Source organism: Scyliorhinus torazame, chromosome 2 (genome assembly GCF_047496885.1).
Source record: "Scyliorhinus torazame isolate Kashiwa2021f chromosome 2, sScyTor2.1, whole genome shotgun sequence".
Lineage (NCBI taxonomy): Eukaryota > Metazoa > Chordata > Chondrichthyes > Carcharhiniformes > Scyliorhinidae > Scyliorhinus > Scyliorhinus torazame.
The window spans coordinates 357,318,645-357,336,231 of record NC_092708.1 but is presented as its reverse complement, the minus strand read 5'-3'; the positions used below and the strand labels follow the sequence as shown (position 1 = coordinate 357,336,231).

The 17,587-nt window shown below is 50.0% G+C and overlaps 1 protein-coding gene across 7 annotated transcripts in view; it reads right to left on the bottom strand.

Annotated features, from left to right (window-relative positions):
- LOC140403830 (synaptotagmin-16-like) overlaps nucleotides 1–17,587 on the bottom strand; it is a 278,502-nt gene that overhangs the window by 38,114 nt on the left and 222,801 nt on the right. For 5 of the 7 annotated variants that reach the window (XM_072492050.1, XM_072492004.1, XM_072492013.1 and 2 more), the window contains 2 exons: nucleotides 3,797–4,000; nucleotides 3,080–3,336 (listed from right to left, as the gene is read on the bottom strand). In XM_072492050.1, the coding sequence (XP_072348151.1) occupies nucleotides 3,080–3,336; nucleotides 3,797–4,000 (461 nt within the window). The remainder of the gene's footprint in view (nucleotides 1–3,079; nucleotides 3,337–3,796; nucleotides 4,001–17,587) is intronic. The other 2 variants (XM_072492058.1, XM_072492040.1) reach the window with 1 other exon arrangement.

Genomic DNA, 17,587 nt, shown 5'->3' with positions numbered 1-17,587 from the left:
AGCACAGTGGCACAGTGGTTATCACTGCTGCTTCACTTTGTCAGGGACCAGGGTCCAATTCCGGCCTCGGGTGGCTGCGTGGAGTTTGTACGTTCTCCCCGTGTCTGCGTGGGTTTTCTCTGGGTGCTCCGGTTTCCTCCCACAGTCCAAAGATCAGCAGGTTAGGTGAATTGGCCGTGCTAAATGCCCCCTTAGTGTCCAAAGGTTAGCTGGGGTGATGAGGATGGGATAAGGGAGTGGCCTGGGTAGGGTGCTCCTTCAGAATGTCGGTGCAGACTCGATGGGCTGAATGGTCTCCTTCTGCACTGTAGGGGTTCTATGGAAACAAGGGGGTGAGATGGTGGTGGGGTGGGGGCAAAAGGCAACGATTGAAAGAATTCTGACAAAGCTAATGGTCCGGAACCCGTCTTCCATTCGCAAACAGTGTAGAACTGGTTAGAGCATTTCTAATAAAATAGGAGGGGGGATGGGGGTCAAAATACATAACTGTCACTCAGGAAGTAATGAACTAGGGAAGTGTTGGAAAACAGCCTACATTAATAATGCATTCAGGGGAACCTTGAACTGAATGAAAAACTCAAATTAAAGTGCTGGAACACATTGTTCCTGTGACCCTCCTTGCAGCAGTCAACAAGAGGAAGCCTTCATTTCATTTTCTTCTGGCTTTGATTCAAAAGCCAAGAGAAGGAAAGGCAACACAGCATTAACGCACTGTTCTAAAGCACTGCTCAACACTCACTTCATCCTCCCCCCCAATTTACCGCACTTAATACCTCAATCACAGAATGGTACTTTTCCAGCATGCTCCACATTGCTTTTGTTCAGCATCTTGGCACAGGATCAAGGCTTCATTTGACATTAAAAGATGAAGAATTCATCCTTTGTGCTTTTTTTTACTATTGCTTCCAATGCAAACATCAAGGATCTGTCTCTATAAATAGGTTTACAGAAGTAATTAGATCAAGAGCCTTGGAGCCATGCATCAGAATGGTATCTGGTTACCCAATCAGGGCACTAAAAATGTGAAGACAGGCTGACAAGAAAAAAAATGGTGATCAAATAGCACATGAAACTAAGAACAGCTAATCCAGCGTGTAAGGTTACATAGCTTCCCTACATGTTGTGGAGCTGTTAGATTAAGCATTACTTTGTTCACCAGTTCTCACACAGATTCATTCCCATCCCCTTTTCTTTGAAGCTAAAAACGTGAAGCCGGGTTGTAATATAATTTATTTTAAAAATATATAGGCTGGGATTCTCCCCTAACCGAGGAGTGGCGTGAACCACTCCGGCAGGGCCGCCCAGAAGGTGCGGAATCCCCCAAAGGGCGCCAAAGGGCCTCCGCCGGCCAGCGCAAGTTGGCGCATGCGCGGGTGCGCCAGCGTGTGCTGGCGTGATCACAGCGCATGCGCAGGGGTGTTCTTCTCCTCGCCGGCCATGGCGGACGTTTACAGTGGCCGGCGCGGAGGGAAAGAGTGCCCCCCACGGCACAGGCCCGCCCGCGGATCGGTGGGCCCCGATCGTGGGCCAGGCCACCGTGGGGCACCCCCTGGGGCCAGACCCCCCTGTTCCCCCCCAAGGACTCCGCAGGCCGCCCGCAGAGCCAGGTCCTGCCGGTAAGGACCATGTTTGATTTACGCCGGCGGGACTGGCCGAAAACCGACTGCCAGTCGGCCCATCGCGGAGCATAGGATCGCCGGGGGGGGGGGGGGGGGGGGGGGGGCACTGCCAACAGCCCCCGACCGGCGCGACACGATTCCCGCCCCCGCCGAAAAACCGGCGCCGGAGAATCCGGCAGCCGGGGCAGGATCCGCGCCACCCCCCAGCAATTCTCCGGCCCGGCGGGGGGGTCGGAGTATCCCGCCCATATAGTTTATGCTTGTCGTTTTTAAACAAAGGGCTCCCAACATTTCTGTGTTGTGTGGGGATTTAGAGAGTCTGCGGTGGCCGCCACCTAGCCGGGCCCCGTCTTCCACGTGAGGAATGAGGCAGTGGCCTGTCACTGAGCTGAGGGCAGTCCGCTGTGGGTGGCGACCAACACTCAATCTGGCTACACTGAGGTGGCAGCACTCCACAAAGAATAACCCAGAGTGGCAGTGTTGCCCCTTTATGGCACGACTACATCAGGGGGTGGACTTAAGAGTTGCAATTCCCAGCACAGCGGCACTCTCTGGAGAAATATTTCAAAGAGCATTGGCACGATGGACTGAATGGCTTCCTTCTGCATTGTATGGTTCTATGGCAGTGAGTTAATAATTTGTGCGGAACGAGAGGGAGAGAGAGACAAAAGGTATGTCTGTATGATTTAGTGCTATATGTGGGGCAGCAGGAGAGGAGGACACACTAAGAAAACTATTCGATGTGGAAAGATAATTATTCATACCTAATCCCACACTGATCCGACTCTTCCCATTAAGAAATGATTCAGCATCACTGCGATCAATACAATTTACCTCATCTGGAGGGCCACATTTGCAAGATACTACCTACAACATCTAGATATTATGCAACATTTTTTCCAGTGTGGGGTGGAAACAGAAAAACGTTTAGAAGCACAGAATTCCTACAGGGTGGAAGGAGACCATTCGGCCCATTGAGTCTGCACCAACCCTTCCTGGACTCACTCCCCTGCCCTATCCCTGTAACCCAGTAACCCCACCTAAGCTGCACATCCCTGGACACTAAGGGGCAATTCAGCCCCTTTCTCGTACACAGCTACAAACGTGTCAAAAAAAAAAGTTATGGATCTGTTTACAATTTAAATTCTAACAGTTTCAAAATCCAAAAATAGGACCAGTGTGGGTCATTATCAAATTTAATTTTCTCTCTCGTTTAAATTGCCGTGATGATTTCATGCACAAACACCAGGCCCAACTATTCGCCGGTGCTGCTCAGGGTGAAGACAAACAAGAAAGTCAAGGAGCAATTAAGGTGGGCTAGAGAAAGGTGGTATACACTAAATCTAAATCAATTACATTGAATCTGTGCTCAGATTGTCTTGCCTAAATAAGAGAAAACTTGAGTGAAAATAAGACTTGACACACAGCTCTGAAAAGAGCTGAACTCTTTAAGGTGTTACCTCAGGACTCCAGGCTGAAGAGCTATCTGTTTGGCCATTCCCTTCATAGGCCTGATTATCGAAGTTGGTCTCTTGCTCGGCACCTCCCTCTTCGGTTTGCTGCCTCCCATGATTCTTGTCCAGAGCTCCAGCTGCTTCACCTGAGGCCTTTTGATGACCTGCTCCGCCCTCAGACGCAGTGCCTGAACCCACAGATAACTGATCTTCTTGATAAGAACAATTATCCTGGATGCTAAACTGCTGTTGTTTATCTATATCTAAACAGGCAAACGTGAAAGACATTTTTAAAAGCAACATGACAGGCAAAGAGACACAATGACAGGGGCAGGGATCAGTCGCATCACCTTTTAATTGCTGGCAGCTCACAAAAACATGAAGCAAGTTAATAAAGACGGCGCTTAAACAATTTACATGAAGTGTCTCTCAATTGCACTGGTTCTGATTTGAACCAAACCTCAATGTAAAAACCAATCTGGGGCTATCTCATGCAAGCATGACAGAATTGTGATTTAATATTATTAATAAAAGCAAGGATTTCATGCAGTCCAGCCTTTATTTTTCTGCCCTTCTGCAATACATATCTTAATTTAGAGAGAAGCTCATTACTGGGGTGGGATGAATATGAAAAAAAAAGGAAAACACATTCAAGGTTGCAAGCTGCAAAGGAAACCAGCACAAGGTTTGTCATCTAGTAATCCTACAAGCCATGCATGGTACCTTCCACTTCAGAGGCCTCTGTGCTGAGCTCTTCGTGATTCAAAGTTAAACGATTAAATTTCTGCCTACGCTCTAAACCCGCCTTCTCTGACACTGTAGAGCGGAAACTCTGGGACCTCGACACAGAGAATTCAAACTGTTTAATCACTTCCTCATCGCTGTCTGTGGATGTAGTCAGCTCCTCATCATCCCCATAACTGTTCACTGGGGAGAGAAACAGAATATATAGACCGTGGGCATTTTTCTGATGAAAGGTCTTTTTCCCTGTACAGAACAGTTATTCGATAGCAACGCAGATCAACAGGACTGCAGTATCAGACTGGTTATGTGTGGGGGCACGTGGCAGTTTATCATGAAAATCCATATTGTTTTTACAGTTGTTAAACAGTACAAGTATCAGACTGAAAAGGAATCAGCTTTGCTGTTTGGCGATTAGTGAAACTCACTAACATCTCTGCAGAAAGCTGTTTCATTTCTTTATAAAACAAAGAGGCTCAAGCCTCAAACTGGCAGCAATAGAAGGAGCATATCAGCCATTCCGCCTGATTTTACGCGTGACTTGAAATGGCCCTTAATGGAGAAGAGTGCTGGTTTTCCAACTGCTCATTTAATTTTCATCTTTCTGCAACAAAGATATTTCTACATCATTTCCAAATTTAAATATCCATATGCCGCAAGAGACATTAGGAAATATCTTGTTCCTTTCTGAAACACTGCAAAGCTGCCTCTGCAGTTGTCTTCCATATGTGATCACAGCATGGAACCATAGAGTCTCTACAGTGTAGAAGGAGGCCATTTGGCCCATCGAGACAGCACTGATGCTCACCCTACCTAGGCCCAGTGCCCCATCTTATCCCTGTACATCTAACCTGCCTAGCCTGTACATCCCTGGACACTAAGGGGCAATTTTTATCACCGCCAATCCACCTAACCGGCACATCTTTGGACTGTGGGAGGAAACTGGAGCACCTGGAGGAAACCCAAGCAGACAAGTGTAAACCCCACACAGTCACCCGAGGCTGGAATTGAACCAGGGTCCCTGGTGCCGTGAGGCAACAGTGCTAACCACTGTGCCGCCCATCTTTAAAGATGCAGAATCGGGGAAGAATAAGACTGGATGCAGTACTCCACGTGGTGTGGTATAACCACAGCCATGGCACATGCAGAATAACTTTTTCCCATACCTGTGTCCTGATCTCTGATCCACAGCCCAATATTTTGTTTACTTCACCACTTGGGAATTTGGATTAAGTATTAAGTGACTTGTCCACCCAGTATCCGGAAATGCCTCTCCTGCAATGAGTTCATGTCCTCTACTGTCATTCACTAAAATCTCATAACTATCCTTTTACCTTAATGAAACCGCACCCGCCAGCAAACCCAGAGCCTCCGAATCATTCTGATTATACAAATTGGAGCTCCTGCATGAGCCATTGTCCCCGCATTGACATTATTGACGCTAAATTTAAGGCTGTTTCGATTTGACTTCACATTTGAAATAATTTATTTTTTTAAAAATAATAATTTGTGGTGGTCCTTAATATCAATGAGTGAGTTCCAGCTTCATAACCCTTCGTTTATTTTGCTTTAGTTATTTTGTTTTGCACACAACATTACTTTAACCCCCTCCCAAACTTTGACCCCCCATCCAAACCAAACAGTTGGCTTTGTATTTACAGCTAAATTGCAATAAGTCCATGTATCCTTCCCCGTAGCATACCTCAAACACCCAGCTCCCTGTCACACATCTTCCTGAGTACTGCTACTTAGGGCAGGACTTTCCCATTTTTTTTTAAGTGCAAGTTCCGGTGAGAAACAGGAAAAACTCCCGCCAGTGCCCATGGCGGGAAAGCTCACCGTATATTCAGCCTCCTTAGCAACTGTTTCTTTCCCGCATGAATCGCTTGCCTCCGATACTGTTGCCTCGGAAAAACTTTGTGGGGCGCGATTCTCAGGGCCCGTTCGCCGTGGGCATAAATCCCGTTACGGTCACAAACTCTCGCAAGAGGGCCACAATGGGATTTGCGGCAATGAGATCTCAGTTTGAGATCTTCCCCGCTGGCGACATAATCAGGTTTCTGGGCACGAACCCGATTTCCATGAATTTGAGAGTGCGATCTAACGCTGCACCCAACTCCGGGTGCGGCATGGCCGGTAAATCTCGCAAGAGGCCTCTCGTGAGATTTTCGCGGCTCGTTACGCCTCACGAGATCGAAAGGGATCTCGTGAGACATCGCAATCCTTAGTTGATAAATTTGCAGCTAGTCTCACTTTAATACACTCTCGCTGGATCTACCAGAGGTGTTGGGATCGAAATCCTTCGCCTTGAAGATCCCCCCCAGCTGGGCGCCGTTTAGCATTGGTCTCCACTGACGGGGACCAGGCGGAACAGCACTTCGGGGTGGTCTCCCAGGAGATCGAAGACCCCCTGGTGGTAGGTCTCTGTGTGGGGTGGCACCCTGGCACTGCTAATGCTGCCTGGGCACTGTAGCACTGCTGGCCTGGCACCCTGGCACTGCCACGGGGTTGTGGGCCGAGGCTAGGCAGTGTCCCACAGCACTGTTAAGGGGAAGTGCCGGGGGAAACTGAGGCACATGGGGTGCTGAGTGGGGAAACCGTTCTACACTGGGGGAGGTGGGGGGGGGGGGTCCCCTTATGTGTGGTGGGGGAGGGGAGTGGAGAAGAGTAAGTGCTGGAGAATCACGGGTTGTGGGAAGAGAAATGAGTGCCCCCGATGTATCCGTGGTTGAGGGGTTGTCCAGAATCTTGTGGCGGGCATTCTCCATGGCCATGGGGGGAGGGGGTTGGGGTATACTTTTAGTGAAGATTGGAATGACCTTCAAAGATGGTGACCCAATCTGTGCAGCTGGCTTGCAGCTCTATAAGGCCCCGCCCTGCCAGAATGACAGTGCGAAACACGCCCTTCGAGTCTTTTCTGACAGGGCGTCAGAAGACCTGGACAGAACGCCTAGTTGTGTTCCTGGGGAGAAACACACCAGTTTTCAGTCAGAACCTTACACTTTAGGGCAGCACGGTGGCGCAGTGGGTTAGCCCTGCTGTCTCACGGCGCCGAGGTTCCAGGTTCGATCCCGGCTCTGGGTCACTGTCCGTGTGGAATTTGCACATTCTCCTCATGTTTGCATGTTTTTCGCCCCCACAACCCAAAGATGTGCAGGGTAGGTGGATTGGCCATGCTAAATTGCCCCTTAATTGGAAAAATAAATTGGTTACTCTAAATTTATAAAACAAAAAGAACCTTACACTTTGCCGTTTAAAAAAAAATTCTGCCCTTAATCTCAATGGGGCACTCCTTTTAAATACCTCCCCAGCGCTTGCTCCAAGTCCAATCAGTGGGGGTGGCTGCCAGAAGGACTGCACCACATTTTACAGAGGGAGCCCTCACCAAACCTCTCAATGGTCACACAGATGTCCATCCAGCAAAGTGACCAACCCCGCTTGGGAGACTGGGGCTCCGATTGTCAGTGCTAGCTCACTCCATAATAGAACAGCGGCTGCAGTGTTGCAAGAAGATGAATTACCTTCCTCTTACAACCAGGGTAAACCCACCTCCTCCTGTCTCCCTCATCCCTCCTTAACACACCCTTCACACCTCCACGGTGACCTCACTCCCACCCACCTCACGGAGTCACAGCACTTGTCATGCTCCGCCACCACCCAATCCCCTACGTAGCACCGGTGCCCCTCAAATACCCACTCCCATCCCATGTATTCCACACTTCATCCCCATCTGATGTGGCATTACTCTCGCCTACACTCATCCCATGTGTCTCATTGCCGGACAAACTCGAGCACAGCAGGCGAGAGCGGGCACAGCCAGCCGGAATGATGCTGGAGCTCAAGACTCTAACTCCATTTGAAGAATGAGCCCTTGAGCTTGCCGGTGAGGAGCAGGGCCACTCCTGTGCGGTGAGCGACGTTGGGGCAAAAGACACAAGTGAGAACCCTCAACACATCCAGCCATGGCGCAAACCTTAAATGAATGACCTTGTTCCTATCAATGTTCCCGTGTCCTGCATTAATTCTGTCTCCCTCCCACTGCAGGTCAATCAGCAGGCCAGCCCAGATCATCTTTGTGGCCCCTGGACACCACGGACCTGAGCAACTCTGAGGCAGACATCTCGGAGACCTGCAGTGAAGCATTGTCCCACACTCTCCGCCTCTGCAGATACTCGCACCTCGGTTATTTTAAGTAGTAATAATAATAGCTTATTGTCACAAGTAGGCTTCAATGAAGTTACTGTGAAAAGCCCCTAGTTGCCACATTCTGGCGCCATTCAGGAAGGCTGGTACGGGAATTGAACCCGTGCTCCTAGCCTTGTTCTGTTTGCCCACTGTGCCCTAGTAGACAGGCTCCTGGGTAACTAACTGGTGAGCACCTCACACCTGATAATCCACAGCAGGTGGAGGAAGGGACATCTCAGGGATCCAGCACTCAAGAGGGATGCTGGCACCCAGGACACTGCTGAGCCCCAGACTGATATTGCGCCCCTGGGTCTGGTCATCCCAGAGCTGCCGGGGCTACAAAGGCAGAGTCGTAAGCATCAGGAAGAGATGACTGCATTCCTCCTCGGACTGCAAGGACGACTGGAGGAGTCCCATCACCTTCAGTCCGAGGAGATGGTGTAGTTAGTTCGACGCAATGTAGCCAACATTGTGAGGGTGGGATCCACAGTGGAGACCTTGGCACAGAAAGTTCACTCCGTGGCGGGGTATGACGTTTCATGGTTCAGTCCTGACCTCCTTTCTCCAGAGTCAAAAATTTAAAGAGAACTTCAAAGTGAGTGATGAGGAATCCTGACGATGCTGGCTAAATTGGCACAATTGACCCATCAAGGAAGGATCAGGGAGCTGTGGCCTTGAAATTCCATACAGCTTCCATACAGCTCATACATTCTGGCTTCAAAGTGCTGCCTGAGTGTGGTGGTCGATTCTCACTGCAGTCATCCTCCCTTTGATGTGAGGGTCTTCAGGCCTCCTGAGGCTGGAAAACACCCCCTACTCAGCCCATGCAGCCTGGCATCTAATGAGACCCCACCCAGGGATTTCAGTCGCCCGCCCCCGTGCTGACCCTGTGGATTCATCTGTTCCCACCCACTTTCCAGCTGCCACACTTGAAGGGCAGTCCCTCAGTGATGACATCACCACAAGCCCAGCAAGAGGGACACGGAAAGTGATGCCCGCATACCAGCCACAGACCCCTTTACATCTAGAGGCTTCCAGCCATGAAGGGCCGCTAAGACTGGTGAGATGCCGATACTGAACCACCACTGAAGTACAACCGAGTTGAACTTATCTGGGTCGCCTGCGTCCTTTCCACTGCCCCCTCTGTAATTGACACCCTGGAGGGTGATGGTGACCTGAGCGCTCACCTCCAATATCACCTTCAAAAGGTGAAGTTGGCAGGTTTTCGTTTTTATACAGCTGTTATAAATTGCACCGGCGCAACCGATGAATATTCAGTGAGGTGGGGGGGGAATCCGGCAGGAGGGCTTGCTCAAGATATTCTAAAGTTTTTAAATGAGGTTCCCCACCTTCCGAGGCAGATTTCCCGTTACATCGCCAGCGAGGGGACTGGAAAATCGGAGAACGGCATCTCGCCAGCAAGAATCCCATTCCCCTGTTCTTATTTGGGACCCTTGTCGCTGTTCTCGTTGACGGCTAATGCAGGCTCAAAATTCCGCCCTTGGTGTTAGGGACACTTTCCTTATATCATCAGACAACAAAAGGGCTCCTTATGTATATAAACTACTTAAACTTTGATATTTGGGAGAGTTTTCACATTGCTGGAAGCATTGTAGTGCCCTGAAGCCCATTCCTTGCCTCACTATTATTCTTTAAAGAACACATTGTTTTTACACCATTAAAGTCTACAATCAAGGTACCTGAGACATACACAAGGCACCACTATAAAGGCTTGCCTTCTGGTTGCCGTGGTAACACCTGAATTGGGATAATCACTGTCTGCCATTTCATTGTTTATCTGACAGTCATTGCAACATTTCAAAGCACAATAGTTGCTTTAGAGGCTTTTGCATGCAGCTTCGAGAACGCAGATGATTTCTAGTAAAATAGATTATTCTAAAATCTTACTATTCATCGACTGACACATGGAACACAATGGCGTTCAAGTTGATCTAGCAATTTGCTTTTTAAATTATGTAAAATACTTTGGATTCTCAACGTAATGTCCTATGTGAGTTACTTCAAAGTGAACTTGATTTAATAAGCAAATGGGCATTACTCTCCTCAATAAAAATTGCACTTGATGGTTTAATTTTAAAATGCCCTGTGAGATTCTTTGCAGGCGAAACAAAAGAGGCTCAGGGAATCTCTTGGTTAAGTGGGCAGGTCATGAAATCTTCTGGAAATTTCTGTTGATGATATAAGTGGATAAAATCAGATCGTGTTTGTGTTACGTCATCTGGTCCATTGCTTCAAGGGAAATGCTGGCACAGTTGAAGTAAAATATTGCACAGAAGGTGGTGCAATATTCCTCTCAACAGTTGCTCTTTTAGTCACTGCTGCAGTATCAATAAGGAGGTCCAAGTCCTGAAGAACTGAAATACATCTTATTCATAGAGTAACATGTGACATATTGGTGGCTGGACAGAATACGTCGAGCGCTCACCATATTCTCCAGTCACTTCCAGCAAGGGAAACTAACCAGACCAATACTTGAAGATTAAAAATCCTTGGTCAATTTATTCACAAAGAGCTTCCATTCATACAGCATCCCTCATGACCTCACGATGAACCAACGCGTTTTGCCACAAATTAATTTGGATTGGTAGGAAATGTGACAGCCAGTTTTACACAGTGAGGTGCCACAGGCAGCAAGTAAATAAGTGGCCAGATAATCTGTGTTGGGTTTAGCCATAAATATTGACCTGGATGATGCAGAGAACTCTGAAGCTTCAACACACAGCAAGATACTCCCAAGCGAGAGAATCCATTTACAAAATAGTTCTTGTATGGGCCGGAGGTCTCCAGCCATTTGTTGGCAGTGCTATTCGGTGATCCCACTGGCCACAAAAGCCCTGCCCATGGATTTCCCTGCGGTGTGGAGTGACTTCAATGGGATTCCCCTTGATAGGCGGGAGCAGAGAGCCCGCCGTCAGTGAACGGCGTGCGACTTCCCGCCACTGGGAAACACACGGCTGGGAGACCGGAGAATCCCATCCATGGTATTTGTGTCTCTTGCAGCCAGCTCTTAGCAAACTCTTAGAAATGTATCAAATGTTGCCATAGTCCCAGATGACCATAGGCTGTTTTCCCCTTTGACATGGAGATCTGACTGGTGGTGATTTAACCTGAGGGGCAAGGTTGAGAAGGCGGGGCCTTCATGTATAACTCAGCCGGTACGGGAATTGAACCCGCGCTGCTGGTCTCGCTCTGCATCACGAACCAGCTGTCTAGCCAATTGAGCTAAACCAGCTCTACGGCATTTGCTAACCTTCAAATTCTACTAGTTTCTTTTTACCCCTAACAAAAAAGATTATAAGTTGAGGCAGCCATCAAGATGAATTCATATGGACAAAGAATTACATCAATATTGGGCAGGATTGTCTGCTCCCGGCCACTAAGATCAGGGGCGAAATTCTCCCCCAACGGCGCGATGTCCGCCGACTGGTGCCAAAAACGGCGCCAATCAGACGGGCATCGTGCCGGCCCAAAGGTGCGGAATGCTCCGCATCCTTGGCGGCCTAGCCCCAACATTAAGGGGCTAGGCCGACGCCGGAGGGATTTCCGCCCCGCCAGCTGGCGGAAATGGCGCTTGTTGCCCCGCCAGCTGGCGCGGAAATGCGGCGCATGCGCGGGAGCGTCAGCGGCCGCTGACAGTTTCCCGCGCATGTGCAGTGGGGAGAGTCACTTCCGCCTCCGCCATGGTGGTGACTTCGGCGGGGGCGGGGGCAGGATTCACGGCGGCCAACGGCCATTCTCCGACCCGGCGGGGGGTCGGAGAATGACGTCCCAGAAATCCCGATCGGGCGGAGAATCCCGCTTCGGCCCAAAAACAGGATTGGTGCCTGGCGGCAGAATCCTCCTCGATATCCGATTTAGTCCTGCCGCCCATAACGGGCTCCCCGTGCTGCGCCAGCAGGAATATGCAAACACAAATGCTAAGTGCTTTCACTTCCTCTTTTCTAACTGCAGAAAGTTGGGGGGGTGGGTGGATCCACCTTATGCGTGTGTGGTGTGGGTGGTGTGATCCATTATTCCTGTGATGAGGGGAATAGGGGTTGGGAGTGCGGGGGGGGGGGGCTGTCTCTGGGCACTGGGAGTGGGACGCTCATTCAAAATGGAGGGCCAAACCAGTAAGTGCAGGGAAACCGGTGTGATTGCCAGCTATGACTAATGTTGTGTAGCAACGGTATGAGAATACCACCTCAGCGGTACTTCACGCGCCAGCGGGACACCGTTCCGATTCTCTGCTGGCCGGAGCACTTAGGCACGGATTCTCCGACCCCCCGCCAGGTTGGAGAATCCCCGGGTGGAGGCAAGAATCCCACCCCGCTGCTCCGACGCCGGCAGCCCTATTCTCCGGCGCCGTTTCTCGGGCGGCAGCAGGATTCCCACCACGCCGGTCGGGGGCCGTTGACAGCAGCCCCCCAAGCGATTCTCCGGGCCCCAATGGGCCGAGCGGCTGTCCATTTTTGGCCTGTCCCGCCGGTGTGAATTACTCACCTCACGCACGGCGGGACCTGGCAGGTGAGTGTGCTGGGGGTGGGGGGGTGGGGGGGGGGGGGGGGGGTGGCGGAGGATCCAACCCTTGGGGTGGCCGGGGCCTACCGATCTGCGGGCGGGCTTGTTCCGTGGGGGGATTTCTTTCTTCCGCACCGGGCCCCTGTAGGGCTCCGCCATATTGCCCGGGGGGCGGCGCGGAGAAGAGAATCCCCCGCGCATGTGCCAAAATACACCGGCCGGTCTGTGCATGCGTGGAATCACGCCGGACGTTCCGCGCATGCGCAAACTCATGCCAGCCCTTCGGCGTCGGCTGGAGCGGCGCCAAACCCTCCGGCGTCCACCTAGCCCCCGAAAATGCGGAAAATTCCGCACTTTCGGGGGCTGTTGACGGCGGAGTGGTTGCCGCCGGTTTTCCCGCCGGCGTGGGGACTCTAGTCCCCAGAAGGGAGAATCTCGCCCTTAGTTCCTGAAACATAGAATCCTATCCATTGCTTTCAGTCCAAAAAAAATAGATTTAAGCCAGACATTTCGTACTGAATACAAAACCCGTAAGTCTAATTGAATACCACACCTGGACTCCTTTTCAAGCTAATCACTACGAACATTACACTTCTGTCTATCTCAAGAGACAACAACACTGTTTTTACCAAACTCTAATCTTGCTTTTTCCTGCTCATTAGTTTCCATCCACGTAATAGTCTCTCGTGATGAATCCCTGCTGGTTTCCTGGTTATCTGAATATATTGTTTTTTATATAATCTCGTCATTTTCTTATTCCACTCGTGCTGCGCTGGTTCATCAGCCTCGGCGTTGCACTGCTCCCAGTAGACACCAGGACTAGTCTCCTTTTCAGCTTCAGCGGCAGGCAAGAGAATAAAAAGGCAGCAAATGAGGTCTCCGTGCGTTGTGTAATCCTGCCTTGTAATTCCGGTAATTTGCACAGTAACCCAAGTGACCAGATTGCCATAGGAAATGACAATGGCTTATTTAGCGGTACACCGTTGCTTTAGTGCATCGACAAAGATACCATTTTATTCAACTTTATTCTGGTTACAAAAGCATGAAGCAAGTGCAGATGAGGAAAGGCAATAACCCCACACTGTTATACCCTGGAGCCCTGCTTTGTGTTGACAACATCAGCAAACAGAACAACCTGTCATAATATCCACTCATGTATATAATGAGATGCAGACTGGCAGTGATTGACACACAGGATAACCAATGAACACACACGACACAAAACAACCAATCACCAGACAGGACACCGCCACTATGAAGCACACAGGGCATTAAGAGTCTTTATCTGGTGGCGCAAGCAATGTGGGTGGGCTGTCATTGTCTTGCTGTTGTCCTCCATTTGGGCTTGGACTGTCATCGTCGCTTTGTTCTTCACTGTAGCATGAAAGATCGTCATGGTCGTCCTGCTGTGCACTGGAGCGTGGTAGACTGTCATAGTCTTCTTGCTGTTTACTTGAGTATGGCAGACTTGCATCGTCTGCCGCTAGTTGGTCAGAGGAGGGTGCTAGACCCTCATGATCTTGTTCCTGCAAGGACTGTGTGTCGGAGTCTTGCGTTGCTTCTATCATGGAGGCTGTCCACGAGCTCGCTGCGGAGGCTTGTGTCACTGGAGTCACATCTTGGTCGTGCAAGAACTGCGCTCTGGAGTCTTGCGTTTCTGCAATTGTGGAGTCTGTCCACGAGTCGCTGTGGAGGCTGGACACTGGAGTCACTTCTTGTTCATGCAAGGATTGCAGCGTGGAGTCTTGCGTGTCTTCTATCGTGGAATAGGGGACCCTGAGCGGTGCGTGGACCACGCTCTGTGTGGCAGCAGGCTGCTCTCTTTGGGCTTGTTCCGCTCTCTGACTCTTGGTGTCAGGCTGCAGCATCATCCTGCACTCACGAGTTGGGATGTCATATCTACTGGGCTGAAGATCCTCAAATCCGAAGAACGAATCCGCGTCTGCGTCGGATTCAATACGGGGGTCGCCAATGTGCAACACGTCTAGTTGCGATTCGGATTTGGTACTGGGGTAGCCTCCCAAGGTGAAAGGTTCATCTGAGTCGTTGTCTTCCAAGACCACATCATCACTGTTTGCGTCGGAGCCGGCATTGGGCTCACGAGGTCCAGAGAAAATGTAAAGGTCGGTTTTGAAGCATTCAAGGTCGGAATCATCGGTTTGGGGGTAGGTAACTGCTTGTTGCAGGGTTCTTTGGAGGTTAATTTCATTTCCTGGTTCAATTTCAGGCATTGTGCTGTCATTCCATGTGAAAGGTTGTTTTACTGCTTTAAAAGATTTTTTCTTTGATTTGGGACGTTTCCCCTTTAAATGGGTGTGGTCCGGGGCCTCTGACGTCATGACACATGTGACATCATACGTTGGAAGCGATTAGCGCAAACCGCTGTTCCCGTACCGATGGCCGTTTTCGTGATTGCGCATGCGCGCTGTCTTGCGCATGCGCAAACGGACCTTCCCGTTCTGTGCGCTTCTCGCGCAACTGCGCTAGTGTAGTCCCTTTAGAAAGATGGCCGCCGATCAAAATTGTTCTTTGTTCCAGGATTTCGGACTCGAGGTGAGTACTGGCGCTTCTCTTACCTTTTCTTGCTGGTTGGAGTGTGTTTTCCTCACAGTATTTGCCAAATTTGTCCAGGACTGCCTGGAAGTCGCTCCTGTTTTGTCCTTTGGAGAACTTGAATTTTTTTTTTTTTTTTTTTTTTTTTAAATAATATTTTATTGAAAATTTTTGGTCAACCAACACAGTACATTGTGCATCCTTTACACAACATTATAACAATACAGATAATAATGACCTTTTTTATTTAAACAAGAACAAAAGAAAACAACAACAAATAAATAAATATTAAATAACAAAAATAAAAACTAGCCCTAATTGGCAACTGCCTTGTCTCAGGCCACACCCCCCCCACACCCCCCCCCCCACCCCCCAAGTTCTGGGCTGCTGCTGCTGCCTTCTTTGTTCTCCCCTATCTATCTTTCCGCAAGATATTCGACGAACGGTTGCCACCGCCTTGTAAACCCTTGAGCCGACCCCCTTAGGACGAACTTAATCCGCTCTAACTTTATGAACCCCGCCATATCATTTATCCAGGTCTCCACCCCCGGGGGCTTGGCTTCTTTCCACATTAGCAATATTCTGCGCCGGGCTACTAGGGACGCAAAGGCCAAAACATCGGCCTCTTTCGCCTCCTGCACTCCCGGCTCTTGTGCAACCCCAAATATAGCCAACCCCCAGCTTGGTTCGACCTGGACTCCTACTACTTTCGAAAGCACCTTTGTCACCCCCATCCAAAACCCCTGTAGTGCCGGGCATGACCAAAACATATGGGTATGATTCGCTGGGCTTCTCGAACACCTCGCACACCTATCCTCCACCCCAAAAAATTTACTGAGCCGTGTTCCAGTCATATGTGCCCTGTGTAATACCTTAAACTGAATCAGGCTTAGCCTGGCGCACGAGGACGACGAGTTTACCCTGTTTAGGGCATCTGCCCACATCCCCTCCTCAATCTCCTCCCCTAGCTCTTCTTCCCATTTCCCTTTTAGTTCGTCCATCATAGTCTCCCCTTCGTCTCTCATTTCCCTATATATATCCGACACCTTACCGTCCCCCACCCATTTCTTTGAGATGACTCTGTCCTGCACCTCTTGTGTCGGGAGCTGCGGGAATTCCCTCACCTGTTGCCTCGCAAAAGCCCTCAATTGCATGTACCTGAATGCATTCCCTTGGGGCAACCCATATTTCTCGGTCAGCGCTCCCAGACTCGCAAACTTCCCATCCACAAATAGATCTTTCAATTGCGTTATACCTGCTCTTTGCCACATTCCATATCCCCCATCCATTCCCCCCGGGGCAAACCTATGGTTGTTTCTTATCGGGGACCCCCCCAGTGCTCCGGTCTTTCCCCTATGTCGTCTCCACTGTCCCCAAATCTTCAGTGTAGCTACCACCACCGGACTCGTGGTATAGTTCCTTGGTGAGAACGGCAATGGGGCTGTCACCATAGCCTGCAGGCTGGTCCCCCTACAGGACGCCCTCTCTAATCTCTTCCACGCCGCTCCTTCCTCCTCTCCCATCCACTTACTCACCATTGAAATATTAGCGGCCCAATAATACTCACTTAGGCTCGGTAGTGCCAGCCCCCCCCTATCCCTACTACGCTGTAAGAATCCCTTCCTCACTCTCGGAGTCTTCCCGGCCCAAACAAAACCCATAATACTCTTTTCTATCCTTTTGAAAAAAGCCTTCGTGATCACCACCGGGAGACACTGAAACACAAAAAGGAATCTCGGGAGGACCACCATCTTAACTGCCTGCACCCTCCCTGCCATTGACAATGCTACCATGTCCCATCTCTTGAAATCTTCCTCCATCTGTTCCACCAACCGCGTCAAATTTAGCCTGTGCAATGTGCCCCAATTCTTAGCTATCTGGATCCCCAGGTAACGAAAGTCTCTTGTTACCTTCCTCAACGGTAGGTCTTCTATTTCTCTACTCTGCTCCCCTGGATGCACCACAAACAGCTCACTCTTTCCCATGTTCAATTTATACCCTGAAAAATCCCCAAACTCCCCAAGTATCCGCATTATTTCTGGCATCCCCTCCGCTGGATCCGCCACATATAGTAGCAGATCATCCGCATATAAAGATACCCGGTGTTCTTCTCCTCCCCTAAGTATTCCCCTCCATCCCTTGGAACCTCTCAGCGCTATCGCCAGGGGCTCAATCGCCAGTGCAAACAGTAATGGGGACAGAGGACATCCCTGCCTTGTCCCTCTGTGGAGCCGAAAATATGCCGATCCCCGTCCATTCGTGACCACACTCGCCACTGGGGCCCTATACAACAGCTGCACCCATCTAACATACCCCTCTCCGAACCCAAATCTCCTCAACACCTCCCACAGATAATCCCACTCCACTCTATCAAATGCTTTCTCGGCATCCATCGCCACTACTATCTCCGTTTCACCCTCTGGTGGGGCCATCATCATTACGCCTAACAACCTCCGTATGTTCGTGTTCAGCTGTCTCCCCTTCACAAACCCAGTTTGGTCTTCATGAACCACC